General features: G+C 39.1%; 2 protein-coding genes across 2 annotated transcripts in view; both read left to right on the top strand.

Annotated features, from left to right (window-relative positions):
* The first annotated feature begins 4,234 nt into the window (after positions 1 to 4,234).
* TMC3 (transmembrane channel like 3) lies at positions 4,235 to 25,129 on the top strand. The gene is made up of 22 exons (XM_005419609.2): positions 4,235 to 4,350; positions 5,569 to 5,712; positions 7,002 to 7,077; positions 9,583 to 9,664; positions 10,063 to 10,169; positions 11,169 to 11,267; positions 11,360 to 11,502; positions 12,938 to 13,085; positions 14,356 to 14,399; positions 14,537 to 14,684; positions 15,451 to 15,560; positions 15,713 to 15,791; positions 16,244 to 16,471; positions 18,025 to 18,153; positions 18,819 to 18,886; positions 19,138 to 19,266; positions 20,097 to 20,207; positions 20,598 to 20,723; positions 22,049 to 22,127; positions 22,325 to 22,367; positions 22,963 to 23,260; positions 23,985 to 25,129. Exons 1-22 carry the CDS (start codon positions 4,241 to 4,243, stop codon positions 24,823 to 24,825), a joined length of 3,342 nt encoding a protein of 1,113 aa, XP_005419666.1. The 5' UTR covers positions 4,235 to 4,240; the 3' UTR covers positions 24,826 to 25,129.
* A 142-nt stretch (positions 25,130 to 25,271) lies between these two features.
* The window catches only part of STARD5 (StAR related lipid transfer domain containing 5), a 5,618-nt gene continuing 5,208 nt past the window's right edge, over positions 25,272 to 25,681 (top strand). Inside the window, exon 1 of the mRNA XM_005419726.2 lies at positions 25,272 to 25,319. Coding sequence (XP_005419783.1) covers positions 25,272 to 25,319 — 48 coding nt within the window. The remainder of the gene's footprint in view (positions 25,320 to 25,681) is intronic.

Below are 25,681 nucleotides of genomic sequence, written 5' to 3'. Positions count from 1 at the left end.
TTCTTACAAAGATGACTGGAAAACTTGTCCCTTTCTTAATTTTTTACCTTGAAATTGAGGTCAGCAATGTTCTGAATCTCCCAAGTAGGGAGATTTTGAAAAGGTCCTGACTTGAACTGCAGTGCTGGAATGATGGGTAAAATTTAAACTCTACCTCTATGGGAATAGAGCATATGGGAAAGAATAAAGTCTACTGTTTCCTTGAATTGTCAGTAAGCAGAGTTCACCAGCCCAGCTCTTTCCTGGGTAAGTGTTTGAAAATGCAAAATGATCCTATGGATCAAATGTGAGTCTTCCTATTACACACAGAGAGCTGAAAGTTTTGCAGTAAAAGGTTAATGTCCTGTTTTACATCCTGTTAATAGCAATTGAAATCAAATCTATAACCCCTGTAGTATTCACTCAGACTAAAACAAACCCAAGCAGGTTTCTGGATTCAATAGAGCAGATTGAAACGGGCAGCTGGGTGTTCTGGTTGCTGAACTGCTGGCTGAATTGAAAAGCAAAACCAAAACCCTCTTTGTGATCTGAGTTAACACTTGAATTCTTTAGAGGCTGTTGCAGGGATCGTGGACAACAGAGGATATTGCCAACCTCAGGGCTAAGCCCTTGAAGCCTGCTTTCCATTTTCCCTGCATCCTTCTGTCAGATGGGCTTGGAATTCATAAGTCTCTTGCTGCTCATTGTGCTTTTAGTGTTTGGTAGTAACGTCTCATGATGTATGTGCCTCCAGCACTGGCACTATTAGAGCTGTGTAAATGTCAGCCTTAAATTGTCCCTTTGTTTTTTTTTAGACTCTCAGCTTTCTCCTAACAAAGGGGAACAAAATTTGTCTGCCTTGTTGACACATTAACATACACTAGCCAATTAAATCCATGTAAATCAATAATGTTAGTGTTTTAATGGGTTTGGTAGAGCTGTAACATCAAGACATTGAAGAATACTGCTTTATTTGTGAAATAGTCATCTCTAGGAACGATAGATGATGTTAATTTCTTCACTGTGATTCCTTTAGATGAAAAGTAGGGCATCTAAAATCTCAAGGAAAACTATAAGGCAGGAATGATAGTGCAGAAGGAGACATATCTCTGTTTCTCTCCTGCAGATTTCAGAGATCTAGCTTATATCTTCTGGGGAATTCAGGCCATTACTGTGTCAAAACCTGCCTTTTGGGTGAGTGTTTATCTGCAACATGAGATACATTTATGCACATAGCTGGAATAAGCAGGGAGCTGATGGACTGTGGTACAGTGGCCAGAGCAGAGGGGCACTCATCCTCATGAGCTGAGGCAGCAGAACCTGGCCCCAGTGCCACTGGCTGAGATGTAAAGGAAAATAACTACAACCAAGGAAGGACATTTGAACTAACATATTCCTGCTTTTAAATTATGTAATTGAAAATATATCTTGTGGCATGTCAAAAAAAGTGGTGATGTGGGTGTGTTTGCAGTTCTGTGGGCATCAAAGCTCTGAAGGGCGTTCCTGGCATCCAGAATAGCTCTTTTGTTTTTCCAGCTAGGAAGAGGTGATAAGACTTTTAATGGAGATGTGCTTCTGGGCTGATATCTATTCCTTTTGGCTGTTTGCTTTCATTTGATGAATGGTCTGAAAGAGATAGGGTAGTGGTATGTTTTCTTTGTCATGTGAACTGGAAGCCAAATAGGAAAGCCATTCGCAGGTTTGTGGATTTAGGAATGGTAAGAAAGGCTGAGATGTCAAAGCTCTAATAGCCCTTGTTTTACAGACTTCAAATGAAAAATAAATAAATAAAACACAGTACAGAAAAAAGTAAATTTTTCTGTGATGCATCCATGGTAAGGTGAAAATTGGAGTCCAGAGGCTTCAGTCTCTCTTGGGGCTAAAGGAGGTGGGTGCAAGAGATGCTCAGAGTGAAGTTGGGACTAGAAAATCTGGCTTTTTCAGAAAAAGCCCCACACAGTAAGTGGGTTTTATTAGGCTTTAATAGTCATGCATATGGCACATTCTGTGGTGCAGAATACAGCTGAACTCTGAACAGGGGCATTTCTTTACCATTCTGATTTGTGCTAATGGAACTCGGATTTCTAGGGAAGCTTCACCCAGCAAGCAAACTCTAGACTTTATTGTGAGATACATTTTGGAAATGCAGAATCATATTTATCTGGTCCTTATTTGCCATCTCAGAAATTCAGTGAATTGCACCAAATGAATTTACTGTTTCAATACTGTAACAAAAGATAAGGCTTGTGACCACTTAGCCCTTCAGTTATTTATCTGAATCAGTCTAGGACAATAAGCAGTAAAAAAGTAAAGCTTTTCACTAAGTGGTAGTATTTTAGATTAATGCAGGATGGAGAGAAAAAGCAGCCTGTGCTATTCTCTACAGGAAATTTAGAAGCAAGAACTAACTGTTCTTTTTGTCGGACGCTGCAAGCGAAAGTTAACTACAAGAGACCATTGATTTATGCAATCAAAATTGTTGCTGCACTGTGTGCAGAGCTATTAAGGAGAGAAAATACCAAGTTAGGAACAAGTAAAAACTCTCTTCAAACTCTTCCTTTCACTCCCACTTTCTGAGCATCAAATTATGGCTCCAGGAACTATTAATATATTGTATTTTTGGTCTGTTTTTCTGTGTTTTAATAATGGCATCAGAATATCTGTAACTTCTATGATGGAGAAAAGTTCTAAAATCTCACTTCCCTGGAGACTTCAAATGAAAAATAAATAAATAAAACACAGTACAGAAAAAAGTAAATTTTTCTGTGATGCATCCATGGTAAGGTGAAAATTGGAGTCCAGAGGCTTCAGTCTCTCTTGGGGCTAAAGGAGGTGGGTGCAAGAGATGCTCAGAGTGAAGTTGGGACTAGAAAATCTGGCTTTTTCAGAAAAAGCCCCACACAGTAAGTGGGTTTTATTAGGCTTTAATAGTCATGCATATGGCACATTCTGTGGTGCAGAATACAGCTGAACTCTGAACAGGGGCATTTCTTTACCATTCTGATTTGTGCTAATGGAACTCGGATTTCTAGGGAAGCTTCACCCAGCAAGCAAACTCTAGACTTTATTGTGAGATACATTTTGGAAATGCAGAATCATATTTATCTGGTCCTTATTTGCCATCTCAGAAATTCAGTGAATTGCACCAAATGAATTTACTGTTTCAATACTGTAACAAAAGATAAGGCTTGTGACCACTTAGCCCTTCAGTTATTTATCTGAATCAGTCTAGGACAATAAGCAGTAAAAAAGTAAAGCTTTTCACTAAGTGGTAGTATTTTAGATTAATGCAGGATGGAGAGAAAAAGCAGCCTGTGCTATTCTCTACAGGAAATTTAGAAGCAAGAACTAACTGTTCTTTTTGTCGGACGCTGCAAGCGAAAGTTAACTACAAGAGACCATTGATTTATGCAATCAAAATTGTTGCTGCACTGTGTGCAGAGCTATTAAGGAGAGAAAATACCAAGTTAGGAACAAGTAAAAACTCTCTTCAAACTCTTCCTTTCACTCCCACTTTCTGAGCATCAAATTATGGCTCCAGGAACTATTAATATATTGTATTTTTGGTCTGTTTTTCTGTGTTTTAATAATGGCATCAGAATATCTGTAACTTCTATGATGGAGAAAAGTTCTAAAATCTCACTTCCCTGGCCCCAGCAGAACCTGGAGCAGTTTATTCTATCATGGCAACCAAGGCCAGCATCACAGAGATGCTGACAGAGAGGTTGTGTCGATGCTGACCATAGAAAGGGTGTCAGGGAACTCCCCACCACTAAAACTGGAAGCCCTGTGGGACAATGACATTGCATGTTTCTCTGTTGCTAAAGGCCCAAACACCATCTTGCTTTTCCTGAGCAAGAACCTTGTGTCAAGCGCAGGAAGCAGAAACACCAACAGCACCTACAGAGTGTTTTTTGTAACACCACCCAGAGCCAGAGCAGTGTGCCGGGTGTCACTCAGAGGGATGTCCCTCATCCACAACAAGGCAAGCTTGGCTGTGAATTAAGCTGGGCCTCCTTTGAACTGTGCTTCCACCTTGGTCTGGCCTTGGAGGGGCAGTGGTGGGGCCGCAGTGTGCTGTGGCTTTAAAGCACTGCCAGGCAGCAGCAGCTTCTCCAGGCTGGAGCAGCGGGCAATGATCCTCTGCTCCACAGGGCTCGCAGCACTCGCTGCTCTCTGCTTAATAACATTTGGCTGCTGCTGAGACGCCTGCCCAGCGAGCTGCAGGCTGCCTCCAGCCCTGCAGAGTCCCACCTGCTCCATGGCAGCAGCTCCAGGCTCCCCTGCACCCAGAGCTGCCAAGTCCTGCAAGAAGCAGCGCACGGTGAAGCGGCAAACTGGCATCTACACCTACCAGGAGCCTCCCCACAGGTAAGGGATCCACCCTCTCCTCAAGGGACAGTCTGCTTTGTCTAGCACAGCAGTGGGAGCTTGTCTTTTCACTGCCGTGCAGACAGAGTGTGTGTCAGGCTGGGGAAGGTAGTCTGGTTTGAGTAACAGTGTGGTAGCATGGAAATGAGCGTGAGAAAAATCCTTCTCTGTATTTTAAGATGTATTTCGAACCTCTTTGTTTTTCTTTATTTTGTCAAAGACACATTTCATACTGAAACGTAAACACAGTCAGTAAAGCAAAGTAACTCCAAAGGACTGAAGGGACAGGAGTGCAGACTAATGGATTAGTGGTCTGATGAAGTATGTCCCCCAAATATTATTCCATGGCATGGTTCAGGTTATGATTTATTTCTAAGTGATTAAAAGGCTGCCTTTTCAGCAAAATTGCAGGGAACTTCCCCAGCAAGTACATAGCCATGCAATTGGGAAAGTTCCTGGCTGGTGGTTGCTGCAGTACTTTGGATCCCTTCGTGTCATTCAGGGAGAGACAGTCACCACAGGTTTTTAGACCTAAGCCTCTGTAAGAATGAATATTGCTGCTGTTTCATAGACCAACAGGGAATTTCAAGAGCTGTAGCTTAGCAAATGTGGTGACAGCATCAGAAAAGATGATTTAATAATCATCCACAGAAATCTGCATCAAAGCACTGGAATCTTTTCACAGGGACAAGTAATTCTTGGTATGTGGGGTCCCACACCCCTGTGCCCCTCAGCAGGGAACAGGATTAAATGTTGACCATGACTGAATCACCTGCTTCCCTCATTCTAACAATGATCATTATTTATCATTATTGAAATAAAAATAATGGGTATGATTAATAAATGAATGTTATCTGCTCTTTCTGGAAATGTTTAGACAGCACTTTGTTCCAGAAAAATATACAGAGGGTCTTGCTAGCGTGATCTACAAGCTGAATGGCTGGAAATTCTTGGAGAAGAAAGGCTGGGATTCATGGTCAGGAGTGGGGATAATTTATGACTGACCAGCAAGTGGTGGGGAGGGAAAGAGGGATGTCCTGGAGATGGAGAAGCCATCCAAATTATTAATCAACTTTAAAACAATAAGGTTATGTGAGTTCCTTCGTTCTTACAGTGCTCTAAGAGGTTGGATCCTGTGCGAATCAGCACTTTGCTGGGAATCCCACAGCAATAACTTTTCTCCTTTTTGCTCTTGTGGGGTGTGTGCTGGGCTGCCAGCAACTCAGAAGATGATGCTGGTGAAGAGAAGGCTGAGAGCCATGACCCAGAGCAGATCTTTCAGAACATCCAGTACCAGAAGGAGATTATGTCCAACATCCGCTGCCGGCCGTGGCCCATGAGGCAGAAGCTGAGGGTGCTCAGGTAAAGGTGCCTGTGCAGAGCTTTTCAGGATCACTGACTGTCACAGTGCTTCCAGCCTCAGGAGGGAGCACAGGAATGATTTAGAGCTGCTAGGAAAATGTTCCATGAGGATGCTCTGGGAAGATCTGAGGGCTGGCTGAACACAGCAGCCTCTGGGTGGACAGTCTGTAAGTCAAATTGTCTCTGGTGCATGCCTGTGGCTCCCTTTAGAAAGTCACAGCACAAAAAAGAGCAAGAAATCATGCTTTGGCTATTAACTACTAAAAGAGACTGTCAACTATTCATTGGTCTCAAGGAAGGCTGTTGGTAATGCTCCATAATCTGTTTTTAAGGTAAATTGTTTCACTGTGTCCCAAAAAGGAGAACCAGCCTGCCTTTTTAAGGTAATTACATGATATTAGAACAGAAGCTGGTCATAGCTTCAGGAAACATACGGTAAAAGCAGTAAATACTGGACACTTGTAAGTTTAAAAAGTATGGTCAGTGTAGTAAAAACTTGTTTCACAGTTTAGGATTTCAATTATTATAATTTGAGATTTCCAATTAAAGAAATTCATTGGAATTTCTTCCAATGAATTTCTCTTCAGGCCCATCTGTCTAAACTATGTCAGGCCTTTCACCTCATGATCTGTGTGATGCTTGGGTTTTTTTGCCCTTTTGATTGGGCATTTTCTGTCCAAGCCCTGTATGGTGCTCAGATGGCACTGTAGCCATGAGGAATCTCTGCCCTACCAAGAGCCCTTGTGTTATCTGGGAAGCAAAGAGAGGCTTTTCTCTCTTAGGCAGAGTCTGTGACTTCCTGCTTTCCTGTTCCTTTCGATCAGATCTTGGTGGTCCCAATCCACCTTCTGCTGAAGTCAAAGACTGTGTATGGCCAGATGAACATGCACCTCTTTGCATCTCACAAGACCATACCTGCAGAAGAGGCGTCAGTATCCACAGGAGATTACCAGACTATAAAGGGGATCTTGCTATTTTACTCATTTGAGTTCTACCATTTTAAAAGAAAGACTTTAAAACAAAAGGACAGATAAATAAATTAAAGGAATAGAAAGCTGTCCCTGCAGTCAACATCTTTAATGCCGAGCTCCCTCAGACAAAAATCTGAGTGGTTTTAAAGTATCAGTAAAAAGCTGAATAGTCAGCAAAAAAAAAGCATTGCCTGGGTTAGGGGCTGATGGTGGGACAGCTCATGGTTATATTTCAGAGCATTTGAGCCCTCTGGTAGATGCTGTTCGTGCAGAATGAGAGGTGTGAGCAGTGCAGACTGACTTCCCCGTGTCGCGCAGGCAAGCCAAGGAGATCGTGCTCAAGTACGAGGGGAGGCTCACCAGAACGAGAGGGTACCAGGCTGCTGGGGCAGAGGTAAGGCTGCTTGGTCTCAAATCTCTGAAATTTCTTTGAAATTTCTGCTTCCCACCGATAGTCATTTGCAGTTCTGATTCAGAGAAGTGTGTGCTTGCTCTGCACTCCTGATACTTCAGCTTGGGACTGTAGAGAGAGAAAAAAGCAGTTAAAAGCATCTTTATTTTTTTTTCTTCTTCTCTTTTCCATTGTAATTTTAGTAATTACATTTTTGCAGACTAATTTCATGTGTTGAGGGATGAATATCCTTTTGTTAATGCAGTATAAGCTTTCTTTTCAGACAGCCTACAAATATTGATGCCTGTTAGAGGGAGTGATGTGAAAGGGATAACAACAAACATGATGCAGTATCCTCTGAAGAGCAATTTCAACAAACTGGGGCCACAGTTCAATAGCTTAGTATGAAAAATGTGTCTAGCTTTTAGTTTGGAAGACAATCCTACAATAGCTTATGTTAAATACATTATTAAAGAAGGAGTTTTGCTTGCATTGTACTCAGAGAATTTGAATCAAATCTTAGCAAATCTATTTACACCACTGAAAATAGACACTGGCCTGAGTTTCTGGAAATTTATCATATTGTATTTAATAAGCAACCAAGAGAAGAATTCTTTAGTCATCTAAGCAGTCAAGAATATTTTTGTCATGATAACAAGTAGACTTTTAATTACTAATTTATCTTAATTCAAAAAGGCAGGGTTAGGCCGATAGAACACCATGCATTTTATTCGTGTGAACAAGTGAAGAGCTGCCCATGTGTCTGGTGCTCTGAGATGCTGGCCCCAGAAGCCCTTTCCAATGTAGAAAGAATAAGTTTTCTTTTTTCTGCCTTTGCATGTGTTGCAAATGCAGTGAAGTAAAAATGCTGTTAAAATAACCACTATTTTTTGCCTTTGATATGAGTGGAACTAAGACTTTATCTAGAAAGAAAAGTGTTAAATCAGAATATCAGTAAATCAGAGATTGGGCTCGGTGCTTGCTCATACAATTCTTCCTATACAAACACAAAAGCTTTTATCTTAGAGTTCACAGTGAATAAAAGTTTGTGTCTAATCTAATTGCCTCTGTTGTATTTGCTTGAAGACATTCAGCGCAAGGATGTAATTCAGCAGTTAATTAGTACCACTCATTACATGTAGGGGATCTGTATTCTTTTATCCTAGCACAAATTAGGGGAATAGCCTTTACATTAGGGCTAAATTCAGCAACAGCAACAGAATGAGCTGCCTTTTTTGGTGTGGGGTTTTTTGTTGTTTTGCTTTGTTTTGTTTTGTTTTTTTTAACTGGAGGAGATTTTTTTCCCACATATTTTCTTACAGAATAACATGGTGACCAAGGAGACAAAAACTGTAGCACAACAAAACAAGCACTACATCATCAAAATTAGGAACTCAGTGGTTGAACATGTGCTAAGAACAAAATGCAGCTTGTAGATGTATAGTGTTCATGATTGGACAGTCCAATCATGGTATTATTTATGAAAATTGAAGTTAAAATACATTTTTAATATCCTGACACTGAAAGCCATTTTCTTTTTTCAATTTAATTATTTTACACTTTCTTTGTAGCTGTTTTTGGTTTTTTTTCCCCAGTTAAAGCCAGATGCCCATTCTGTCGGTTCTAAAATTGTAAATTACCAATTCAACTACATAGTAGGGAGGAAAAGAGATGATCGCCATCAAATAATAATTTTAGTAAATTACGCTTCACTGTGGACACCTTGTTATTCTTTATAAATTTGTAATACAGCTGGAACAAGGTGCTTGAGTCCTTTCTCAGCTCTGTGAACCCTCTACTGAAACTTGCAATCCCAGCAATTCCCATGCCGTTCCCAGCATCTAAATTTCTTAAATTAAAATACTTCCCATTCATGCAATTAAATGTACATATAATCATAAGCATTAATTAATTTTGGCCAAAGGGAGTAAATATATTTTCAGTAATTAACATTTATTTACTCCTCTTTAATTTTAGGAAATCAAATGATATGATAAAATATTGCCACTGCTATTAAAATGCCTTAAATATAGGTGGGATTTTAATATCTAGATGTAATAAAAATACTTTATAATGCCTGGAATACAATTTTTTTTTCCTATTGACATTGTGAAGTTATAGCTCTAACTCAACAACTCAAAATCTGCTCTCACTTTTGTACAGGTGGATTTTCCTTTTTCTCCCCTATGTGTGCAGGAAGAGCATCTGACCATGCAAAAATAGAGGTTGAATAAAGACTCTACAAAATATAACCACAGGATTTCTGCAGGTGTTGGCTGCACAACATACAGCTGAGAATAAAGTAGTTAAATTTGCTGCTGTTGAATAAAAAAGCAAATTTTTCCTCTAAGAGAATTTCCTTTGAGGCATTATGCTCCTAATAAGACCTTAGTCATCAATGTTTGTAGCAATTCTTGTGATAGAAGATAAGACATGAGCAAAATACTCTGCACTTCATTTTTTTTTTTCCATGTGAAGAAGTGTCATATTCTCTGTTTTTTTTCTCAGCTTTGGAAGAAGTTTATTCGACTTGCATACAATTTTGTGGTAATATTTATTCCTTGGGAAATGAGAATAAAGAAAATTGAAAGTAAGTATAAAGATTTCATGGTATTTGTAAAACACTTGCTAAAATGCTGAGTCTTTTTATGTATTTTTTTAAATGTACTGAATTAAATATTTGGGAGGGAGTTGAATGCATATTTTCAGCAGTGAATTCTTTTATTAAAATTTTGCTTTTTCATCTTTTCTGAGGCTGGTGCCTCAGAAACTGCACAGTTCTCATTGATGGTTTTAATTGGGGGGTAACGTTTGAAAAAGTCAGTTTTGTCCCTTTGGGATTCTGAAAATGAAAAAAATTCTCTGGTTTGCTGAATGCCTTCCATAAGAAAGATTTTTCTGCTTGGCCTGTTATTCAAGTACTTCATGGATAAATGACACAAACTGTTATAGACTGGGCAGGTCACATAATGGTTTTTGTGGTTTAAGGTCATTTTGGGTCTGGCGTTGCCTCTTACTTCATCTTCCTGAGATGGCTGTTTGGAATCAATATTGTCCTCACCATAATGACAGGAGCATTTGTAGTCCTACCAGAGGTAAGAACACACTGTTCATATTTACAGAGAAGCACTTACTGATAAACTTGCCTTTCTCAATGGAACAAACACCACACTTTAAGTCATGCATCTGTTTGAAATGTACACTGTAAAATGAATGATTTAAAATAAATTCCCCTACTAAGAGATTTTTCTCTGCCAAAGGATAACAGACTTTCTCTATTAGTGTTCACCATTGTATTTTGTCAGCCTGGTACTAATGTTTTTAGAGAATATGTTTTTATCTGATTGCTAAAATAAAGAACCTATTCTTGAAAGATGTAGTGGGTGTTGAGTACACTTAAATCCTATTAGTGTCATTTACACTAATGAGAAGTTTAAATGACACTAAGAAAAACAAAGCATCCTTCTCCAGACTCGGGATTATTATCCATTAGAAAGCATTTCCTACAAGTTCTGAACAGCCACAACTTTGTTTAGTTCTTGCATATGAGTAAGGCAATTTGTTAACTTGGTTAAATTATTCATAAACATTATTTTGCCTCACCTACCCTGTGCTTTAATAGTGTTCTCCAAACACATGGGAATACCTGCTTTTATTCTCACTGCACAAAATAAAAAGGTAAATACCCTTCGAAGAAATAAAAAGTAAACCAAGAAAAAAAAAAAAGGTATTCACATTCACTTTTCAATTTTTAAGGAAAAGTAAATTTAATCCTGAACTATCATTTTGAGATCAAGCACTGCCCCATTTAATTTAAAAATGCCCCCATTGAAAGCATGGATTTAAAGCTGGCACAGTGCTGACACAGTACTTGCTACCCTGAGAGCACCACCCATGTGGGGCAGCTCTTGATGGGTTCCACTGTGCAACCCTGGCTCAGATGGGCTCGTGCAGCTCCTGAGATATCCTCTCTTTTCTCCATCTCCTGAGACCTCCTCTTGTTTCCTCATCTACTGAGACCTCCTCTCTTTTCTCCATCTCCTGAGACCTCCTCTTGTTTCCTCATCTACTGAGACCTCTTCTCTCTCCTGCAGCTCCTGGCCGGAGCCCCGTTTGGCAGCACACTCAGCAAGACCATTCCCAAGGAGCACATTGCATCTGCTCAAGACCTGGACACCATCTGGTCCCTAGGGGCAAGATTCAAACCACTCCTTGTTTTTTTGCTGTCACTGTTCTGTTGTAATTGTTGGTTACTGCTCTTACTGATGGGCTCTGGTCTTTGCAGGGCTACCTCCAGTACTCTGTTCTGTTTTATGGCTATTATGGCCGGGACAGGAAGATTGGGAAAGCTGGATACCGGCTGCCTCTTGCCTACTTCCTTGTTGGAATGGCTGTGTTTGCTTACAGCTTCATCATCCTTCTAAAAAAGTAAGACTGCCCATTTATTTACTGCTGTTCATAAACCTGTGTGCTCAGGCAATCAGCAATGGTATTTACTCCACTTCCTCTGTATTTATTCTGTGTAGTTCTATTAACACATTCACCTCTGCTATTATCATGGAGGCAGAATGACTTCAGCTCTAGACTGCCCTTTATCTTGCTGTAATCCTCACTCTCTGTTCCACTTCCCAGCCTTTAAAAGAAGGGCAGCACAGATAATCTCTGTGCTTTGTCTTGGACACCCGTGGAAAGTCCTTTCCCCTCTTTTCTGTAAGAAATATTGCTATGACAGAAATTTATATTTGAAGTATAATGCTTTCAGCATTATTCATATTCCCCTCTATTGAAATACAAACATAAAAGTGCCATCCTAGGTGTAAAATCATTTGCATTGCTTTAGTGGGTACGTGGCAGCCCATTGGAATGTAAGCTTAATTTCTTTGCTGTGAAAGGGAAGGAGTAGGAGTTACTTAGCAGAGAGAACAAGACTGCCTGAGCTGGCCATAAATCCAGGGATGTGCAATGCTTGGAGAAGGGGCAAGGTCACTCTATTCTCTCCTGACTTGCTTTCTCTTCCCTTCTGGATACCTATTCATCTGGCACAGCGCAGGCCAGGGATGTTTTCAGTGCTGTCTCAGTTTTGAGGTCAAGCCTTCCCTTTTCATTTATTTTTCATCTACCTACTTGTTTGTGCCAAGGGTCACTGGTATATTTGACACTGATCTACACATCTGCAATTTCTAGATAGGATCAGCTTTTCTTCTGACTTAGCTCAGTGATCCTTTGCTTAGCTGTGTACAGCTCCCCTTTAACGTTGTCCTTTCAGATGCCCTTTCTTTCATAAGCTATTAATCTTCATTTCACTTCCTATATTTTGCAGTATTCTGCCACCTTGCTCACCTGATATGAGTAGGAGGGGTTTTCTTTCTTTTTCCCAAGGTCTGTGAAATGGCCCTGGGTTTCTATTTGACAGCAATATATATTTTGAGGTCTAAAATAGTACAGCAAACCAACAGACCTTGTGCACAATCACTAGTTATGCCAAAATAGATTTAATTACTGTAACAGTGATCTTAATGATTATATATTTCAGCTGGATCCTACCTAGAGGTTTTCAAACTGAAATAGGTATAAGCCCACATTTAGTAAGATTTATTTGGTTTATTTGTCAGTTGTAAAGACTGTAAATATTGAAATGCCCTTCCACAGTGAGTCATTTCTCTCTAGATGTAAAGTCAAGTTCATGAGCTGCACCTCACCCTGTTTTATGTTCTTCAGAAAGCTGCCAACAGTGATACTAATTTCTGCAACCTTTGGTGCTCTGAATGTATAAACATCTGAAAACCATGAAGCAAACCAGTGACTTCCTTTATTACCATCTTCACACACCAGAAGCAGTCAAATACCTGTTATTTTTTTATAGAATGGCAAAGAACTCAAGAATGAGTTTAGCAAGTGCCTCTGATGAAAATTACACTTTCTGCTGGAGACTGTTCTGTGCTTGGGACTATTTGATAGGAAACCCTGAGGCTGCAGAGAGCAAAGCTGCTGCCATAGTCAACAGCATCAGGGTGAGCAACTGACCTTTGAATTATTTCAAGTTGATTTATTTGTTAAACTGTAAGCCATGTAAGTTTTTCCACTCATCCCCTTGCACTTCCTATTGGTTTTTTGTTTTTATTTGCATACCTATTTGCCTAGGGGAGGGCAAGTATCACATCTGTGTGGTATTACAGGCACATTGTATTTGCTGACATCCCAGCAAGGCCATTGTGTCCTTCCTTGGGAGAGTTTTATTTAATGTGCCTGTATGTGTGACAAGAAGTTAGATAACCAGAAACAAATCTGCTAGTGATGAAATTTCATTGAGTGTTGGAATCAAATTGATTTGGCAGGAAAATAAATAAATTTATAGAATGTATAATTGTTTTTATGCAAAGGAAGAGTTTTATGCCTCAGGGAATCCATGTACAACAGCTCATATTTTACAAGATGCTTTTTTACATGATAAGAAGTTTTATATCTTCTCTTTGGTTTATAACTTTCTGCACATAATTTATTGTTCTTTCTTCTTTATTTTATCAGCTATTAATCAGGGTCCCCAGGGAAGTGGTCATGGCATCAAGCCTGTTGGAGTCCAAGGAGCATCTGGATGATGCTTTTAGTGAAATGGTTTAGTTTTAAGTATTCCTCTGAGTATCAGGAAGTTGGACTCGATGGTCTTTATGGGTCCTTTCCAACTTGAGATATTCTATGATTCTATGGTTTATTTCATCTCTCCATAACAAATGGAGGGACATATTTCAAGTCTCTCAATATTAGAAAACTGTTAAAAATATAGATGTTTTGCATCTAGAATTTAAGAGCATATGTGGTTTTATCAAAAGTAACTTATTTCCCAAATTTGGTGTATTCTCATTATCATTGAACAAAAATTACTTCAAATAGTAAATTAAAGGTAAATTATTAAGCTATGATATTTAGTTATTTCAGTGACTGAGGATAACCTTTGGCAGTACTGTATTATATAATTGACACCCAGATTTTAAAGGCTCATCCTGCCAAAAAATCTGGAAGCGTAACCCTCTTGTTGTATCTCCTTGAACATGCATGTCTGAAAATGCCCAAGTACCTGATTACTGTGTATTTGTTTCTCAGAAATCTCTACTACTTTTTAATATCACATATCAGTGCTACAAATCAATGAGGACAGTGGTATTTATCTGCTTGCACCTCCAGGATGTGACGGTTTTTTTATTAGTATACTTTAATTTCTGTGAAAGATATGTGCATTATTTTCGCTGAACATTATTAAAATGGTAATGCTGTGTTTCTTTCAAGGAAGCTATATTGGAAGAGCAGGAAAAGAAGAAAAGCAAAAACTTGTATGTATATGAGATTAGAGATACTTTTCAAAGCACTGTTTCAATGCAGATACCAGTGCTAATCTGCTTGTCTTGTACTTCCAAACCCTGTTAGAAATTACCAAGGTGTCATAAGGCTGTATAATTTATTTTCTTAGGGCAGTGACCATAAGCTTAAGAATTATTGCAAACATCCTCGTGCTTCTGTCCCTTGCTGGAAGTATTTACATCATCTACTTTGTTGTGGATCGATCCCAAAGGTTGGAGCGCACCAAGAAGGAATTGACTCTTTGGGAAAAAAATGAGGTACACTGTCTGTATGCCACCTCTGTGTTAGAAGCAGGATTGCTGTCTGGGGGCTTTCTGTAGCAACAGTGTGCACAGAGGTGTAAATAGCAAGAGATGAGCCAGGAGAAATGAGGAATTAGTGGGCAGACTGGATCTGCCTTGGTGCGCTTGCTCCCTCAGCTCTGCAGCCAGGTGTTAGTGCAGCTGAGCTGGGCAGAGGGGGGTGCAGGTGCTCCTTCCACAGACACTGCAGTTCTAGCAGGTCCCTATTTTGTGAGCACAAAGCTTAATCTCTCCTGTCACTTACACACCTACTTTTACACCCAGGACAGAGCTGACCAAACACTGGGCTGATGGACTAGAAAGGAATTGACTTTGATAACAGTAACTAATTCAGTATCAGGGGGTACTGAAAGTTCTGTGACCATTTCCATTCAGAGGAATGAGCGAGAGTAGGAAGTGAATAGGCATGAAGAAGCCAGTCACCCATTCCAGAGGAAGATGCTAGCACCATATTTCCTACATGATTTCATATTTCCAACTTTAATTTCAATTAATAAAGTAGAACTTTGAAACTACAATATCTGGAGTAAGGATTCCTGAGTGGCATTCCAAATCTATAATTTTGGATCATAACTACTGTTATTAATAATGTCAATAATAACTTTTTAAAGCATCTCCTCCAAGAAAAGCAATCACCAAAGCATGTACCTCAGCAATATTTCAATCAACCCAAGATTCCACAGAAGACCATCATCACAGACTACATGTTTCTGTTCCACAGGTCAGTGTAGTTGTGTCACTGATCACAATGATTGCACCCTCTGCTTTTGAACTTGTTGCAGCTCTGGAGATGTATCATCCAAGGACCACTCTTCGCTTCCAGCTTGCCAGGTATGGGCATTATCCAGTATAAAAATATGTGGAGAGAAAACAAGGAAAGGAGAGGTGTGTTCTGGTTCATGTTTTATTACAGCCAAACCAGAGAATGTATGAGAAGTCAATGGTTACCAGTGCTGGTAATCTGTATTTTATTCTCTTTTCAGGGTTCTTGTCCTATACCTGGGAAACCTCTACAGTTTAATTATTGCCCTCCTGGATAAAGTGGACAGTATGAGTGTCACTGTAAGTTTAACTTGATGTTTTCTGATGTGTAAAGCTAGTAGACTTCATAGACAGAAATCTGTTTATTGTGAAGTATATGAAGTTAGATAAAAATTTGTTTGAAATTTATTAAAATATTATGGGTTGATAGGATTGCCAAGTTTAGAGAGTAAGGTTTATTTACAACTATTTATAGAGTCTTTTTAATTATTAATTTTAATTTAATTAATTAAATTATTAATTTTTAAGGATAACTGGATCCATTTGAAGTATTTCCACCTACCTAAATTAGCTTTAAGTCCTCCCCTTTGGTGTTCCATCTGACTCTGTCCATTGACAGCTGTTTGACAGTTGCCTAGCTGCTGCTTGGAAATATATGAAAAAAAATGCCTGTGTGTGTATGCTGTAGAAGGTGCAGACATCTGCACCTATGTACAGTTAAAAAGTAGCTTTTGGGACATTTATTATTTCAGGACTCTGATGTGAACAACAATGCAAGTAATTCTACCACCTCCTTAGCAACCAACACTCTTTCTAAGGACGACAATGTAACCATTCCAAATGTACAAATTAAGAGAAATGGCTTTGTCATGTCAGAAGAGCATCGCACCCAAGGCCTGACAGACTCACTGGTTAACCGAACAATGTCCTTTAACACCCAGAACCCACAGGATCAGTGCTGGGAGACATATGTTGGTCAAGTATGTAATTGTTTTATTGTCATCAACTTACTCCACTTAATTCACATTTGACAAAAAATTAAAATCGTGTTGTGCTGTGTTTAATTTTAGAACTTTCCTTTGTATCAATTCCAGAATTAAGCTAAGGATGATGTAGGAAGAATAAAGACTGTGCAAAGTGCTACAGCCACAGATACAAGCTTTTGGTTTTGTTCAGTATGTGCAGTATGTTTAGTGCTGTTCAAATGTTCTTTTGCCAGGTTTGGTCTCTGTCTTCAGCTCTGCACAGGCAGATCTGTACAGATTTGTGATATGGAATCTATTTTAACAGGGTGCATCCTTCTAAGCCTTACAGAGAAACAAGACCATACAGACATACAAGCAGCAACATGCACTCTGTGCAGATTCAGATTGCTGCCTCAAGAGATAGAGATGCAGACCTGAAACAAGTTGAGACTGTGTTCTTGGTCATTTGTACAGTATCAGTACTCTGCCTCAATAAATCTCTAGACAATCAAGTGCTCTTCACTTTTTCAGAGGGAGAGAGAACAAAACAAAGGGCTTCAAAATCCCATCAGTTTGTAGGAATGGGGATAGTTGGATGGCAGTGCCATGTTCCCACATTTGGGGTGCAGAAAATCTCCAGATTTAATATGACACCTCTTGCTTCCCTACATGTGAAGAGTACATTGCTTGTGACTTCCAGGGGCATTAATACATTCAGAGAAAAATTTTAACCACAAAAATGCAAAAGATGTCACTGTGGTCTCTGACAGTGTCACAGTCATGTCTAGGCCACTGGATTAAGAACCATGTTAGTGTGCTTCTGATTTTCTGAGCTTCTTGCTCCAGAATGAGGAATATTAAAGGTCTTGTTTGAACATCAGGATGAAAAGACCTCTCTGAGGTTTATTAGCCTGATTCTGTTCTTGTATATCCTTTCTGCACAATCTCATAGAAAATAGAGTGTTTGAATGTTTGGGTTTTTTCCCCAGAATGGCCTAGAGATGTATAGAACTGGATTTTTCCTATTTTAACTGTATATTTTTAAAGCTCAATTAAATATAGGATCACCACATTCTCTTTTAAGCACGAAACAACTATTTTTTTATGGTTTGATGATCCTATGCCATTGGGTTGTGGGTTTGTCTGAATAATAAGATTTTTCTCATGGTGAAACACTTTGCAAATACATATTACAAGAGTCAGCTTAATAAAAGAATGGGTGCAATACAAAAAATAAACCATTTCAGTTTAGCTAGATACATTTTTAGAACATTAAAAAGAAAGCCATTAAAAAGAAAGTTTGATACCATCATGACCAGAATTTTACTGCTGCAAGCAATAAAAAGCACCCTGGAAGCTTGATTATATTTATTCTCTTTAACAAAACAAAGACAAGTAAGGGAAAAGTCAAACAGGAAAATTTTAAAAGGATATTATTCATATAATCAATTCATATTTTATCAGAATACTGAGCTTGAGCCAAAAATACAATTGCAAATGCAAAAGGGCCATATGCAGTCCATTTGCTTTCAGAATGACTCAGCATGTGTGAACAATGTGTATTTCAGGAGATGCTCAAGCTTTCAATTATCGACATGATTTTCACAGTCGCAAGCATCCTGCTAATTGACTTTTTCCGTGGACTGTGTGTCCGGTATCTGAGCGATTGCTGGTGCTGGGATCTAGAAAGCAAGTTTGTAAGTACAAACTTTATTTTATCAAGCTAAGATGTTGAAGATTGGTAGGCTCCTTCCCTCAGTACTAAATGTCCTTAAAGTCTTTCCACAGATGAATAATTTCTCAGTAGCACACATCTAGAAAGGCATAGCTCACAATGACTTTAAATTGGAGGGTACAGGGTAAACATTGAGATTAATGTTTTTCTCAAGCCTACTCACGTGGCTCTGATGAAAAAATGTTTGGTTTTCACAAAATAATATCGAGCAGTTCCCACAGTCTAAGGTGATACACAGGGCACGTAGTTGTTGCCCACATCCTCTTTTCTGCAGCTGTAACATCTTTACTAATGTAGATAGTGGTCCAAGAAATAGTAACCAACACCACACAGCCCTCTAAGAAAATTACAGTGGGTAATACTTGGTTAGCAACTAGCTGTTGGCATGAAAGGCTGTGGACTGTTTGTCCTTAAAGATGTGAAGTCAACTAGAGAGGAATACATTCATTTAATCCCTAGTGCAGAGAAGGTTTTGCTGTGTTCCCACTGCCTGCCAGCAGTTGGTATTTGATCTGGATGTTTCAGGCCATGTACTGTCTGCAAACTGATTCAGTCAAATGAACCTAATAAATGGCCTGAAAATGAGATTAAGATAAAGGTATTCATCTTACACTGTGTTTCTTGTAGCCAGAATATGGAGAATTCAAAATCGCAGAGAACGTATTGCATTTGGTCTACAACCAAGGAATGATCTGGTATGAAGTCCCTATGTGTTTTTTCTTGTCCTTTGTTGGCTGATTGCTAAGTCAATTGGATTATTTAAATGAAACCTATTTAATTAGGATATTGACAGGGTAGTCTTTTAGATTAAGAGATCATCTGTGAGCTATTAATCTGTTTACCAGGTGTGAGGTTTGGGGTCTATTCTATTGCTGTCAAAATGGCTTCTCGCAACACTGAGCACTGATAAGATAGGATATGATATGATATGATGTGATTTTTCCAGGATGGGAGCTTTCTTTTCACCTTGCTTACCAGCATTCAATGTACTCAAGTTGATTGGACTCATGTACCTGAGGAGCTGGGCTGTGCTCACATGCAATGTACCCCATCAGCAGGTTTTCAGAGCATCTCGGTGAGTCAAAATGAGAATGAAAGAGAAGGAAAAAATCAAATGCAGGCAATGGAAATATCTTCCATCAATATGAAGAAAATTACAGGAAATTTTAGCTCTAAAAGCTGACAATCAAATTTCACACTAACACTGATAGCAAAAGTCTGAGGAAAAAAGACATAGGTACGGAGAAGCTGGAGGGTTTGTGAAGCAAGGTAATTGAAGATGTGCAAGACTTAAAAAATATGTCAGGGAATGTTCCTAGATAGCTATTATGGCCTAACATAAATGCTTTATTTCCATACAAATCTGACAGAGCACAATACCCTATATGTGTCAACTGTTGCGAGTCCTATTTCTTGATGTTTCTCTCTTTAAAAGCTATGCAATATCTGCTTTTGTCCCTTGCATTGCACAACACATTCTCTCTTTTTTCTTTTTATCATGATGAATATTTTAATTCTTTTTTCAAAATGAAAATAATTTTGGGCATCTTTAATTCTTAATAATCAGTTATTTCTAACATTTATTTAAGATTAATTGACTTCTGATGTTGTTTCTTTTCTCCCCCAACATGACAGGGCAGTGAGGGCAGCTTTTGTCAAAGGGTGCAGTAACCAGTTCTCTGGCTGCAACAGAGGTATCTGGAAAGCAGTGCAAATAGAATTTTGATCATTAGGAGTCTGTTGAAACCATCTCTGTTCAGACTTTCGAATTATAGCAGAATGATTTTAATCTTTCAGACGTGTTGATCTTAAACCAGATAGGTAGATTCAGAATTGCACCTTTTATGTTGTCTCTGGTTTCCTCTCTGACAAGTAGAATCTGAAACGTGTTACACCTTCTTGCAGATCCAATAATTTCTACTTGGCCATGTTGCTGTTTATGCTGTTCTTGTGCATGTTACCAACAATTTTTGCTATTGCCCGATATAAGCCATCCTTAAGCTGCGGCCCCTTCAGGTAAGGTATGATGGACAATGAAAATGGCAGAGATTTTATTTCCCTTTCTTACAATAAACTTATTATCTTTCATAATACACAAATTACAGATGTAAATTCAAAACAAGTTGAGAGGAAAATGCTTTTCTGCTACCAATATTTTATTATTTATGGTTTAATAAGGCAAATGGGTCAAAGTTCCGAGTTGATTTGCTTTATATAGATAATTTAATTAGTTTATATTTACATAATGTAATGTCCCACTGAGAAATCTCCCAAACATCACTGTCTTGTGTCTGCATGCAAGCACCCTCCATGTTTTTTTTATTATTTAGTACAACACTGCTTTAAAAATATACTCAGGATTCCTTACAACTTAATTTTTTTTTCCTCCCACATCTCCTATTATAGTGGCCAAGAAAAAATATATGATATTGTTTCTGAAACAATTCAAAATGATTTTCCCACATGGTTCAACACAGTGATTACTTACATCAGCAGTCCTGTGGTTGTCCTCCCTGCACTACTACTGTTATTGTAAGTACTTTGGTTTTTGTAGGCAGGTCAAATTGATTGTATTAATACTGGCCTTATCTCTGGAGAGTCAAATGTAGATCCTGAGGAACAAATATTGCGCTGTTGTAGTTTCATTAAGCATAACTGAAACAACAATTCCAACACTGAATGTGGGGTATATGGACCAGACAGGAATGGAAGTATGTTAAAAAGACTATCAAAAGGAATTTCTCCTTCTGGGATACTTTGTTAGAGCACTGCATTGTGTCAAGGCTTGCAGTGCTGATGATTCCCGGAAGTTTAAGAACCTCTTCCCTCTTAAGAACTCCTCAGAAATAAATTTTCCATTTCTTCATGGTCATTAGTTCAGTTTCTGACAGTGAACAGGACTCAGTCTGTCGTTTGAAGAAGCTACTCTGTCATCCATATTTATGACAAGATAAATCAATTATGATGGTCTGCTCTTAAGTGTTAATTTAATATAACTTGCTGCCGACTCTCCAGTGGAAGTCTTTTCTTGTTTGGGTTATAAATAATTGTTCACAGTTGGGAAATAATATTGATTTTGAGCTGTTTGAAATTCACTTTGCTTCTCTGAAAACTTCTATTTTGTTTTGCTTGTTTCTTTGTACCATTTTCTTCTTGTGCAAACTGCAGACAAAGCCAGAGTTTGTCCCACCAGTGGCTTTTCAAATCAGAAAGACCAAAGCAACACTTCTTATTTGTAACTTTTTCCTCTAAGCTCCCAGCCATGTAATATTTACAAATTTAAGTATTCCTTTTGACTGCTTCAAACTGACAGCTAAGCACATATGTAATTGTTTCTGGTATGAGATCCAGCTATAAGACTTGTCTGAAAGCCAGTGCAATCCATTTTGTCAGACCATAATCTGCCAGGATCTGATCTCATCTGTGCCAGGGCAAACAAGGTGTTATTTCAGCCAGCCAACAAAATTGCATTGGTATGGTTGTGCAAATTCAGCTGTAACTATGGTGTCCCTGTTCTGTAACCTTGGACTGAAAAAAAAAAAAAACCAAAAAATGTCTGTCAAAATTATTTGTCTAGAAGTAAAAAAACCAAAACAAAACCAATTGGAAATGCATCCCAGGTTACACACGCAATGAAAATACCTGCAAAAACCACAGGTGAAATTAGAACTGCTGTTAAATCTGTTTTCAGTGTCATTTCTTTCATCTGTGTTTGTATTGTAATAATCCATTATTACACTACAAGGAAATGCTACAGAGCAGCAGCTGAACTTGTACATAATTTTGACCTACAAACCCTCAAAAGGAAAACTGTCAACAATGTCTGAAGTGACTCATATCACCCCTTTCACTTCTAGCATGCTCATCTACTACCTACAAAGTATTGCAAGATCATTAAAATTCACCAACAATCAACTGAGAATGAAGATACAAACAGTAAGTATGGTGAAAAGCACTTTTACATGTAATTTGAGGGGTCTTCAGTAAAGTATGAGCCTAATTAAATCTCTAAAGTTCCTTCTAGTCTTTCACAACATAAAACAAATCCTGTATTTTTAATCCTTACAGAGCAGGGGATTTATTCTCTAATCCATAATAATTTACAAATTCCCATTCTTCTGATTGTATTTTAGGAAAGAACTGAAGATAAGAAAAAGGTGGTTCAGATGGCAGTAGGTAAGCTGTGACCTTTAGAAATGCCACCATTAATAAAGCATTTGGATGTAAACCCATTTTGATTTCTCATACATATAGGGAAGTACAATTACATTTTTAAAACTGTATTTCCTGTAGAATCCTCCTTTTAGATGGTTTCTGAGCTCAGTTTAACTTACTCTTGGCAACACTGAGAGACACTGTGCATATTTTAAACCTGATTTCACCTGGAATCTTTGGACTGGGTATTCTCCTGCTTTTATCACCAACAGGGAAGAACCTGGGATGCATCTTTGATAATTCAAATCATCTCAGACTTTGCATGCAATTCAGAGGCTGGTAGGCAGAAGAAAAATTGGCTTGTTGCCCCTTTTGCAATCCTACAGTGCAACATTCAGTATTTCTCTGTGTCCCAAATACTCCATTTGCTATGTATGAAGATCTACCCCTTCATCACCGAGTCTCCCAGTGTGACACCAGTCTCTCTTTTCTGAACACAAGGGGTTCTGTTGGCCTTGGATCCCTGACTGAAGGGGGAATTCAAGCCACTGAATTTGCACAGCAGTTTCTAAATGTAGAGACCTGGAAAGTTCCTATAATAATTTCTGTTTTCCAGCCAGAATCCAAAATCTGGATGCTAATGACAAAAGACCAGAGCAAGAAACTGATATCATCAGCCAGGAGTCTTCTGCTCGGTCCTCAACACCCCGAAAGAATGGCAGTGTCTTGAACTTTGAATCTCCTGTGAGCAAAGGCACCAGAATACAAACCATTTCCCAGTCTGTGCCCCAAGCTGTGCCAACAACTGATGTTGTGAGACCTGCCAATGCAACTCCCACAACTTCGACCTCTTTAACACCAGCTCCCTCTGTGTCAAGTGTACAGAAACCAAGAAATGATCATATCACAAACAGGTAAGGCTGCTTTGGTTTTGAAATGGTATTTATTCCAGCAGCTCCATGCCATACTTGTTTATTTACAAAACAGCTGTGCATTCAGACTGTCTGGAACTATAAGACAGCAGAGGAATTTTTCAAAAGCAGATTCATTCACAGATACTATTGATATCATTGGTGACACCACATCCTTAATTCTCCCTTAACAGAGATGGGATTATAAACCTTTTGAAATGATGTAGCTGATGGAGTTTACACACAGCTCAAGCAAAGGTAAATACTAGACTTGCCCTCAGACACATAACTAAAATACTTTGTGCAGGATACCATCTCCATGAACAAAACAAATACAGAGTGAAGGAACTCTCTGCAGAATGTCTGTGCAGCTTTAGTTGTAAAAAAAACCAGTCTGGCATATCAGTAAGATGGATGCTTTAAACTATCTGCTGGGTTTTTTCCAAGTGGATAAAGAACAATTCTCAGAACAATAAGAAAATACAAAGGGAATATAACTTAAGAGGACAATTTTGTTATCCTTTCCTAGAGAACAACAAATATATCTCCTAATTTCTAGTATATGTTTCTCAAAATGGTTCTAAAAATTTGGAACAGTGGAGATACGACAATCTCTTACTTTTTCAACCAAGTCTTTGACTTACACAGCAGTGAATCCGTCTATATTCATTTCCATTCACTGATAAGTGTTTATCAGTATTTCCTCTCTTTTTCTTCTTTCCTAAAGATACCCAAGTGTTGTTCATAGGAGTGCAAGTGAGCTGTGCAAAACAAAGCCGTACACACCAGTGACTTTCAAAAAGCACACTGAAGATGTTCATTCTGACCCTCTCTTCAGAAAAGCCATTCGGCAGGTAAATTCGGATGCCCTTGGGGCAGGGGCTCCTGTATTTTTGGGATACAGACCATATGCTACCAGGTATTTTCTGGTTAATGAAAAAGAGTCCCGCAAAAAATCGCTTCGTTCTACCTCCCGACTCCAAAGGCATTTCAGAAAGGAGGAAGCAGGAGACATTATTGAGTTGTATCCACGCCACGTCAGAAGATACGTGGTTCGAACACCACACCAGATGTATTCTCCCCATCCCAGTGAAGATGAGGAGGATGAAGAAGAACTTGAGAAAGAATTCATAACCAGATCCCATCGCCCTCGGTCACTGTCTGACCTTCGGCCAGCATCACGGTTTTACATTGGGGATCGTGCTGATGGCCACATTCTAATGAGCAAAGATCTAGCCAGAGTGCATTACAAGTCCTGGGATGATGGTTTTGAGCTGGACCTGGACAGGCCTCCGTATGCTTACAAGAAAGTACACCTGAACTATCCTGAGCCACGTGTGAAACCAAAATCAAAGCAAAAGCTGGAGCAATCTCTAACAGAGTCTGATTCCATTTCCATTGAATCCAGCAGTGATCCGCAGAACAGCAGCAATGACCAATACATCCAGGTCATTCATACCAAGGACAAGTATCCAAAAACTGGGGCAAAACTTGCCAAAAAGAAATCTAAAAACAGTGTTGATCTAAGTATGTCTGAGCCTAGTGAACTGGTATGCTCAAATGTCTGAGAAAGTGCCCCTGCCTCGTGTTTTGAGCCAGTGTATGTGCAGTTGTACTTTATTTGCTGTTGGAGGTCTGTCAGAGTAATTGCAATGTAGTTTTTGTAAAAATCGTGTATGAAGCCACTCAAGCTGGGAAAAGTCTTGTGTTTTACTCTTTATCATACCTTGCTTTACTATCACAACTGATGTATCACAAATCTTAGAAAAGTAGGTTATTCAAATCATTCCCTACTGTTACGCTGTCAAAATCCAAAACCTCTGTCCACTGGAAAAACAAAAGCCATGTACTTGGGGCACTTCAATTAAAACAATGCAGAAATACATCAGATGAGGCTCCTTTTTATCTGATGCAGCCAGAGCTGAAGATGCTTCCTGAATAAATTCAGCAGGGAATCAGCTTCCTGCAAAAAGAGTTGCTACTTAGAGTAAATCTTGCTGTGCCTTGTTTGAATATGCTGTGGCCCAAACAAATCAGGAAAAAATGTAAACTAGAGAGAATAGTGAGTTTCTTTAGAGTGTATCACATGGGCAGGGGAGTTATTTGACAACGTGAGTCAGACTTCTAGATGAAATCCTAGATCTTCTATTAATTTTCTGGTGAACCTCAGACCGGCCTGGTAAGCTCCTCAGTGGTAAACTTTCGATCCGTGGCCTTTCAAAGACGCACTTCATTACTGCAGTTCCCTAATTCTATCCCGTTTTTCACCACTGCAATTTCGCACTTCCTTTAGATACTGAAGGTTCCTTGGTTGGTTTTTCGCTTGTTTCTCTCCGCGTCACTGGGACTGGGCTAACACCAGTGACGAGCGCGGGGCGGCCCCATCTCTGAGGCAGCAGCGCTCCGCCTCCGATCCCACACACG

Source organism: Geospiza fortis, unplaced genomic scaffold (genome assembly GCF_000277835.1).
Source record: "Geospiza fortis unplaced genomic scaffold, GeoFor_1.0 scaffold171, whole genome shotgun sequence".
Lineage (NCBI taxonomy): Eukaryota > Metazoa > Chordata > Aves > Passeriformes > Thraupidae > Geospiza > Geospiza fortis.
This window is presented reverse-complemented; position numbering and strand designations above follow the sequence as displayed.